The sequence below is a fragment of the Crinia signifera genome, chromosome 2 (assembly GCF_055691185.1).
Source record: "Crinia signifera chromosome 2, ASM5569118v1, whole genome shotgun sequence".
Lineage (NCBI taxonomy): Eukaryota > Metazoa > Chordata > Amphibia > Anura > Myobatrachidae > Crinia > Crinia signifera.
Window position 1 is genome coordinate 7,476,304 of NC_139218.1, and position 9,294 is coordinate 7,485,597.

The 9,294-nt window shown below is 51.2% G+C and overlaps 1 protein-coding gene across 1 annotated transcript in view; it reads right to left on the reverse strand.

Moving 5' to 3' along the window:
- Positions 1–860: 860 nt before the first annotated feature.
- The window catches only part of LOC146059362 (uncharacterized), a 57,513-nt gene continuing 49,079 nt past the window's right edge, over positions 861–9,294 (reverse strand). Inside the window, exons 4-6 of the mRNA XM_083171516.1 lie at positions 6,463–6,536; positions 2,648–2,732; positions 861–2,068 (exon numbers count right to left, since the gene is read on the reverse strand). Coding sequence (XP_083027642.1) covers positions 1,986–2,068; positions 2,648–2,732; positions 6,463–6,536 — 242 coding nt within the window. The 3' untranslated portion in view covers positions 861–1,985. The remainder of the gene's footprint in view (positions 2,069–2,647; positions 2,733–6,462; positions 6,537–9,294) is intronic.

Genomic DNA, 9,294 nt, shown 5'->3' on the forward strand with positions numbered 1-9,294 from the left:
CCGGAGGACGGACCCAGGATCCAGGGACCGACCTACGGGCTCAAGGTAGGTAAGTATCAGTGTGTGTGTTTTGTGTGTATTAAACTTTTATTTTACAGTGTGTCAGTGTGATTTTGTTAACTATTTTTTGTACTGCAGAACTACAAGTGCCAGCGGGCCCTTTAATGCCCCGCATGCTGGGACTTGTGGTTCTCCAAGTCCCAGCATGCGGGGTAGGCTTGCTGGGACTCATAGTTCGCCAGTATAAAACAATAGTTGTACTTTTTTTTACACAAGCCATCAGCCTGATGCCCACCGCCCAGGGGCATCGGGGACAGCCCCGGACTATCAGCATGGGCTGGTAAGTCCTGGAGGGGGGGACCCCTTCATTGGGGGGGGTCCCCACTTCCCCAGGACCCCTGCTGACCAGCCAGGGGGTTAATGCTTTGGCCGCGGGAGCTTATATAATAAGTTTCCCCCGGCTGTGGCATTACCCTGCTGGCTGGTTGTGTCCGGTGCTGGTTCTTAAAATACGGGGGACCCCTAGTCATTTTGTCCCCCGTATTTTGGGAACCAGCGCCGGACCTTGAGCCTGGTGCTGGTTTCATGAAATCAAGGGGACCCCTATTTGTCGGGGACCCTGATTTTATGTCACCAGCACCGGCTCAGTGAGCCCGGGGCTGGTTATGCTCGGGCGGGGGACCCCGCGCTCGTTTTTTTTTTTTTTACTTTGCGCTGTCCTGCAAACGTGCGATTTTCAGACATGAAAATCGCACATTTTCAGGACTAAATACAGCGCACCACTTCGCCGCAAATCGCCCCTCTTCGCACTTTTCAGCCTCCAATGCGCATCACATTAAATATGCGCATTTTGACTGAAAAGTGCGAATTGAAAAAAGGCGATTTGCGGCGATGTGGTGCGCGAAGAAAACATGCGCATTTAGCGCAAAGCATAGAATGTCACCCCTGCTGTCCGCATTAAGTCCAACAAGGGCGCCTCTCACAGATCCCTCCTTCATTCTGTGACAGTCAGACTCAGGGGCGCCCCCCAGACTCCCCATCTGTATATGGATAGCCGGGAGACAGTACCAGCTACACAGGATCTCCCGCTGGTTAGAGCATTAGATAGAGAAGAGAGCACCAAATTCATCTATAAGTAAATTAATTCATTTGAAAACAATAAAAAGACACAATTAAAACAGTATCAATGATAGAATTAAAATCTACATATTATGTAAGAGTCCAGACTGTATATAACACCTATTATCCATTATCCCCCAAGGTAATATATTAATGTATATACTTTCCCCACGTCAGTCCTGTATATGTCCAATGGGTGGGGAGCTTCCAGTATGGGGATTGCTGAGGTCAGATTGATTGGCAACACATTTGTAATTGTGTCCAGAGGTGATTTGTTTCGCTTCATGTACTGAAATGATTATAATAAGGTTCCTTCAGCCAAAATCTGAGCGTATCCCCGGGGGATGCGGTCATTTGGTCTTCAGCATAAGTATCAACTTTTCAGTCTCTGACCCTACAAATTCATCGTAAGTATCATCCCGTGAAATAAAAGCTAATTGACATTTACAGGTAAAATCCGGCAAGCTGGGAGCTGACCATCGATAGGGGTATTACACCCGAGGGTAAATGCCCCCATACATCTGGTGCCACAATGCCCTGATCCACCAACCATTGATGACTGGGGATACACCACATGTCGCACCTGTGACGTGGCGGAGGCTGGCTCCGTCTGTATGGGGCCTTCAGTGATACAGATTGTATAACGGCCCAGCCAGCCGGCAGAGGTAGCTTGTATGTTACATATGATCCAGTCCTGTGGGTCTCACCGCCCAGGAACACCAGATACATGTTCAAGGCATCTGAGAATCTCCAGCGCACAGAAAACACAGTTCCAGCTCTGTGCACATGTTAGCGGGACACAGGTGCAGTGCGACACACACACACATGTGCTGCTTCCGACTCACACCCGTAACGCCCATGTAATGCTACAGATTTCTGGCTTCTCCTTGGAAAATCCCCAACTCAACACTCGCTGGTTCCCCCGTCATCCGACATGATGTCCGCAGCCCTGAAACATCACAAAAGTGCTCATGTCAATACACAATAACTGTCATTTTACCAGGCGGTAGAACAGCAAGAGCGGGGCGCACAGACGCAGAGCGAGCGCAGGGAGGATGCTGGTAGTTACACCCCTCACAGTAACGTAAGATCGGGCGCACAGACGCAGAGCGAGCGCAGGGAGGATGCTGGTAGTTACACCCCCTCACAGTAACGCATAAACGCCGGTACTCCTATCACTTGTGGACTCTGATGGACTGGTGCAAATACTACAGACAGGGGGCCAGATTCTCTAAGTTTCAAAAGTGATAAAATAGAGAGTGATAAACAGCCAGCCAATCAGCTCCTGTCCGACATTTTTCAAACACAGTCTGTGACATGGCAGGTAGGAGCTGATTGGTTGGCTGTTTATCACTCTCCATTTTAGCACTTTTGAAGCTTAGAGAATCTGTCCCCATGTCTGCCAGCGCCAGCTACTGATTGGATGATTGCAGATCTCCTCCTATATCTGATTGGCTGTCTGCACATCTATATCATGGAGGGGGGGATTAATCCTATGACCATAGCTAAGCATCAGGCAGTCACATACCTAGTACACAGTGCTGGCTGGCAGGGCCGTTCTGCTTGGTGCCATTATTATCCGCACGTCTGGTGTCTCTCTTCTTCTTACATACCTGGGAACAGTAAATACATCATTAGAGATCATGTGACTACGGAGTGCCCCAATACATGGTACCCGCCACGTGCCCACAGACCGCGGCACTAGCGGACAGCTGCAGGTAATGATTACAGCGCCGCACAGGAAGGTTCTGATAGGTGCAGACTTCATACATCTAACCGAACCGTACGATGGTGCATGCTCCACTAATTGGGGGATACATGTCAACAGATGTTGATATTGAAACAAAAAGCGTGAAAAACTCATGTCGACATTTTCCTGTGTTGACCTTTTCCACATGGACCTAGTGCATGACAACGTAGTGACTGTTGACATGAGTATGACAGCGTCCGGGCAGTGACTCAGGAATGAGAAGAGCGGCGTTCTGCCCACTGCTCCGTGTAACCACGTGGTATAAGATTAGCCCCAGAGCCGGCCCTAGGTATAGGCAAACTAGGCAATAGGGCACTGGCCTACTCCTAGGGGCCGGCTCTATATCTATCTATAGGTGATTCTGCTATTTATTACTGGCGGGTTGGACAGTGGCCCTTATTCTGATCGGTGCGGATATATCCGCGTGCGTTCGGCCCGCCGATGTTTTGTGTCTGCGCATGTGCAGAGGCGTCTCTGCGCATGTGCGAGCGGGGCGTACGGCCAAATCCCGCATGATCTGTGAACACTCCGAACAGGGGGTGGAGAGGGGCGTGAGGGGCTATTTGGGCTCATTACCATATGCATACACCCCGCGTTTCATGGGCGTTCCCATGCAAACGCTGGGCGTACGTATGGTAATGCAGTCGTGACGCACGTGTAGGGGGCAGACATATGACATCGCCGGATGTCAGCTGCCCGCCCAGATCCCTGCTTTTGCACGGAAAAATGTCCCTGTGGTCTGAGGTTGCGGGAGCTGGTGGAGCACTCGGTCCTGCATTCGATCTGCGACCATCGAATGATGGGGGAGGTTCCCTTAGATGGAGGAGGCGTATTCCGTGAAAAATACACGTGCGGTCCGTTCGGCCAGCTTCTTACCGCATACGGACGGAGTTGGCGATCCGTATGGAACGCGGGGTTTCGCACGCACGGTCCTGGCCGCATATTCGGCTCCGGCCGCACCGATCAGAATAAGGGCCAGTGTTTTGTGTATTTGAGGAGTTAAATACAATATTGGACAAATGGGATGTTCACTCATTAAGAATTGGTACAAATCTTGGTCAATCCATTGGTTACCTAGCGCTTCGGACAGCAGGGTGGTGATTGTCTTTGGAAAGAGAGTGGTAGGATCACTATCTAGCAATCTATACGTACTGGAATCATTAAGCTGTGTACAGCCTCCAAGTGATAATCCATTGTATCCAGGACCACCACAGCGCCCCCTTATCTGCTGGTCTTATAGTTATTGGAATGTTATTTTTCAGATCTTTTAGCACAATTTTCTCTGCATGGGTAAGATTTTGTCTCGCAAGTAGGGGGCGGGGCATGTGGCCTGGAATGTCACGATGTAAAAGTTTATTACAAATTTTGATACTGGGATTGTTCGATCGTGGATCATATGTACTTTTACATTTAAATTTGTAATTGACGGAATCACAGAATTTTTGTGCATGGCTGAGTTTCCTATTCATCACAGATTTTCAATATCAATGGCACAGAGCACAGGGACAACTGACAAACCTGTTGCTAAACACTTCCTGACTGCTAATCATCCACTATCCTCCCTACGCTGTAGGATAATTGATTAAAGAGAGGAGGAGACGGGGCCTACTCCACGGGAGGCAATGTGGATTTACACACTGGACACCATCTGGCCACGTGGCCTTAATGACTCCATCCAGTACAGTATTTCTCTGGATGATTGATACTCAGAGATCATCTGTGAACACCTCTTGAGTATACTGCCTTCCAAGTTCACTGTATTATAGCTTGTGCCCATAGGAATAGAACTAGCATGAGATGCATTTTAATTACTGATGTAATTATAGTATTGTAAGTTTCCTTTTGGCACATTTTTTGTCTGTCTTTTCCGTTTTGCGCATATTATACAATGGTTATACTGTACCAGTAGATATGGTAATATGAAGGCAGCATAATGACCCCATCTATCGCTAGATTGGCGCAATGAAATGGGATTATTGATTTCCTAAATATATCTAAGATATTCAGAATATATTAATGGACATAATCAGAGGCTATAAACACTTGACCGCTGGATGCGTTCCAAACTGCGGTCCACGCGTTAGAGGTGATGCTTCCGCATCTGATTAAGGGACGTGACGTCTGTGATGACGCCGTTCTCAGCGTGCGTTCCACCATGCTGGTCACCGGAGACTCAGCGCAAAGGTAATTGCCTTACTAATGTCCCATGTGCGGCCATCTTGCCGTATCCCTGATCTGTCGGTTTATACTCACAGTACTAGTTGTAGCTAGATTACATATATTGAGTTAGATAACAGATGTATTGTACTTCCGGGTCATTACTGCTATAGATAGAGTGATAGGACAGTCCATTAGCCATTTGACAAAGGTCGCAGAGCCGGACGAAACGTTGATTGCTTCCTAAATGCCTGGCTATGCTGCCTGATTAAACCATGCTGACATCATATAACCCTGTAAGTGGTCAGGCGACAGAGGGGGGCGAGTTCCCCACCTGTAAAGGTGACATGGAACTAGTTCAACCTCCATCTTGGTCCTGCACAGTAATTTTAGCAGAAAAGCATTATAGTTTGCAGGTGGGGTGTCAAAAAACCCTCCCATGCGCGTTCGCACAGGGTACCAATCTTTGCATCTGCACATGCGCACTTCTGGGCATGTGCAGACGCTGGGTGCGGCAAACTGCATGGGGGGGGGGGGGGTGTCGCAGCCCATAGTAACACCCAGCATTTCATAGGCGTTCCCATGGTAATGGCCCATTGACGCGGGTGTGGGCAGCTGAAGTCTCCGGATGTCAGCTGCCCACCTGATTCCCACACAGGACGCTCCCAGATCAGAGACACTAGAGAGACCCCTATGTGTGTGTGTGTTTTTTCCCATGTGAAGGCTGTGAGGTTTCTCATGTTAGGTGCGCGGCGGGCTTGGCGAGGGGTGCTGGCACAGACCTTTATACCAATGCCAATTTCCCTTCTTCTTTTTTTTTTTTTTTTACAGCCAGCCTTGCAAGATTTATTAACCCTTTCAAGTCCAACGTCTAGTCAGGCTCAACAGCCCTAGCGCTAGTAGCAGATCCAGTGGTGAGACACTTCACAATAAGAACATTAACCCCGTTCAACATTCAATGTAGACCATTTTTTAATAATAAAAAAAAATAAAAATACAATTAACTAACATTATTTTAAACCGCACTGTTTGAATTGCAAATAAAAAAAGACTCAGCATTAAACGTATTGACAATTGTCTATAAGACAATTGACTTTAAAGACAAATGAGTACAGATTCAGCTTTTTTGGGGCACATATAAAAATGCTTCGCATATACTGCGTTACTATATACTATTTTGAGCGTTTAGCACGAACTCGAACAAAAAAAATAAAAAAAATAAATAAACACTATAAACCTTATTTTTGAGGTCTAAACACTAAGCTTGGTGGTGGGATTATTTGCTAGGGGGCACTAAGAAAATTTTTGCCTAGGGCATTACATTGGCTAGGGCCGGCTCTGATCAGCCCTATGCTGGAATGTATTCGCTTTTAGATCTAGATCCGGGGTGATTATGGGGAGGGGGGGATACAGGACAAGAGGCTGATGTTACTCACACAATACATTCCGACAGCCACCGCAACAACAACGATCAGAGACGCCGCAATGCCAAGGTGTGACCTTCCTGGATCTGTCAGATCAAAAACACAGAGGAATTACAATGTATATAATATTACAGCTTAGTAAGATGTACATTGATAGTGTGGAGGGTACAGTGACATTTGTGGGTGTGGGGGAGTGCGTGTTGTTTAGGTGTGTCTGTGTGCAATAGTATAGTAGGCAGTGGCATAACTACCTAATTGTCGCCCCCCCCCGCTGCATATTTTTCGGCGCCCCCCTCCCCTCGGCCCCTCCCTCCCCTCGACGTACCTGCCCAGCCGCATCTGCCTGTCAGAAAACTGAAAACTGTCTGCAGTATGGGGGCAGCCATTTTCTAAGAGTCCGTTTTCATTATAGCAGCAGGAGCCGGCGCTGGGAGATACGGGACGTGACAGGCAGATGCGGCCGGACAGCAGCGGGTAAGTGGTAGCTATAGCCCCGCAGACCCCCGGCACCCAAAGGTTATCTGCGCCTCCCCGCCACCGCGGGGCTGCGGAGCTATAGCTACGCCACTGATAGTAGGGTGTTTTTAAATCAGCGGCTCCCCACTGGCGGAGGTCACGACACAGGAAAACAGGAGGCTGGGTAGTGATAGGGGTGTGTGGGCATAAGGGGAACTAAAGAGTCCCGGCACCTAAAAAAATTTGAAACTTGATCGGTTCTCCTTTGCCATCGATGTCCTCCCACATTGATGGCAAAAGTATTCAACATCGGCCATAAACCATCGATGATTTGAAATCATTGATGGTCGATGGGCATCCCTAGAACTGGAGGAGGGTGGGGGACTGTATGCAGCTCCCGGCAGTGGGTGAGCGTCTCCTCCCACTGGGAGGGAGTGAGGGTGCATGAGAGCAGGAGGCTGTATAATAGTGGTATGTGGGCAAGACATTGATAAAAGTTGTGGCGCTGGTGCAGAGAACCGTGGGAACACTTCTGGCAGTGGGGGACCCTTCAGCGCGGCAGCCAGGGCCGGATTTCCCACCTAGGGGCGGCACCTGCTTGTGGTGGTACAGGATCCCCCATTGTCACGGGGGTACGTGAAATGCGGGAGCGGGGTCGTGGGGGTCCGCTGGGGGGTGAATTGCCGGAAGGGGGTCAGGGGGGTCTGCAAATTGCGGGAGGGGGGTGTGTGCGGGGATCTGCGATTAGCGGGAGGGGGTCCACAAATCGTGGGAGGGGGCGCGGGGGGCTTGAATCGCAGAAAGGGGGGGTCCGCAAATTGTGGGAGCGGGTTTGTCGGGTTCAGTGAATTGCGGGAGGGGGGGTTGTGGAGGTCCGTGAATCGCGGGAGGGGCGCGGGGGGTGCCGTGATTCAAGGGAGGGGGGGGGGCGCAGGGAGGGTGGCGCGAGGTCCATGAATCGCAGGAGGGGGGTGCCGTGAATTGCGTGAGGGTAGTCCGCGAATCGCGGGAGGGGGTCTGCAAACTGCGTGAGGGGGCGCTGGAGGGGGGGGTGTGAATCGTGGGGGGGGGGTCCACGAATCGCGGGAGGTGCCGAGGGGGTCGCAAATTGCGGGACAGGAGTGCTACGGGGGGTCCGCAAATCGCAGGGGGGGGGCTAAAATCGCGGGGGGGGGGTGCGAATTTCGGGAGGGGGGTCGCAAATCGCAGGAGGGGGGTGCCGTGAATCGCGGGAGGGGGCGGTGATGTGCAAATCACGGGAGGGGTGGGAGGTCGCGGGGGAATCGAGGGAGGGGGGGTCGCGGGGGTCCCACGAATCGCGGGGAGGGGTCGCAGGGGTCCCGCGAATCGCGGGAGGTCGCGGGGGTCCCGCGAATCGCGGGAGGAGGGGTTGCGGGTGTCCCGCGAATCGCGGGAGGGGTGCGGGAGTAATGGTGGATGGTGGCTGTGGAGTAATGGTGGACGTGTACTGTAGCCCTGGCTGGGCGGGGGGAGGTGATGTCAAGGGGGTGGAACGTTATACACATGAAAACATTATACACATAAAACACTGGTCTTTTCCCTAGGGGGGGCGGGTTTGTGTATGCCGCTGGGCGGGTACATTATATACACAGGGGATGAGTGACAGATCTGGCTAAATATATAAGAGACTAGGTGATTCATCGCGCCCTACGGGCGCTCTTCACACCGTCGTAAGGGGCTGCGCCCCCTTAATTTGTGAACGTTTGTATATGAGAAATATGGTTAGAATTGTATGAAAGATGCCCTGTATTGCAACTTAGGTGTCCGCGAATCGCGGGAGGGGGGGTTGCGGAGGGTGCCGCGAATTGCAGGAGGGGGGGTCGCGGGGGTGCCGCGAATTGCAGGAGGGGGGGTTGTGGGGGGGTGGATGCTGCGAATCGCGGGAGGGGAGGGATTGCAGAGAATCGCGGGAGGGGGGTCGCGGGGTGGGTTGCCGCAAATCGCGGGAGGGGGGTTACGGGGGCGGGGGTTGCGGCGAATCATGGTAGTGGGGGTCGCGGGGGGTGTGCCCTGAATCACGGGAGGGGGGGTCACGGGGTGGGGTGCCGAGAATCGCGGGGGGTGTGTGTGTGTGCCGTGAATCGCGGGAGTGGGGGTTGCGGGGGGGGGGGTGTGACGCGAATCGCCACAAGAAAAAATCAACACAGAAAGGTCAACACATGTAAATGTTGAGATAAGTGTGGCACTTCATTGGTGTCCATGTCGACACATGAGAATGAATATGAAAACATTCAAAAAATTAAAAAAAAAACTTCAAAAACTCATGTCAACCTTTTTCATTGTTGACCATAGCCATGCCAGTGTTTTCCATGTGCAATTTAATTCTGGAGCTGCCACGAATCGCGGGGGGGGGGTGCCGCGAATTGA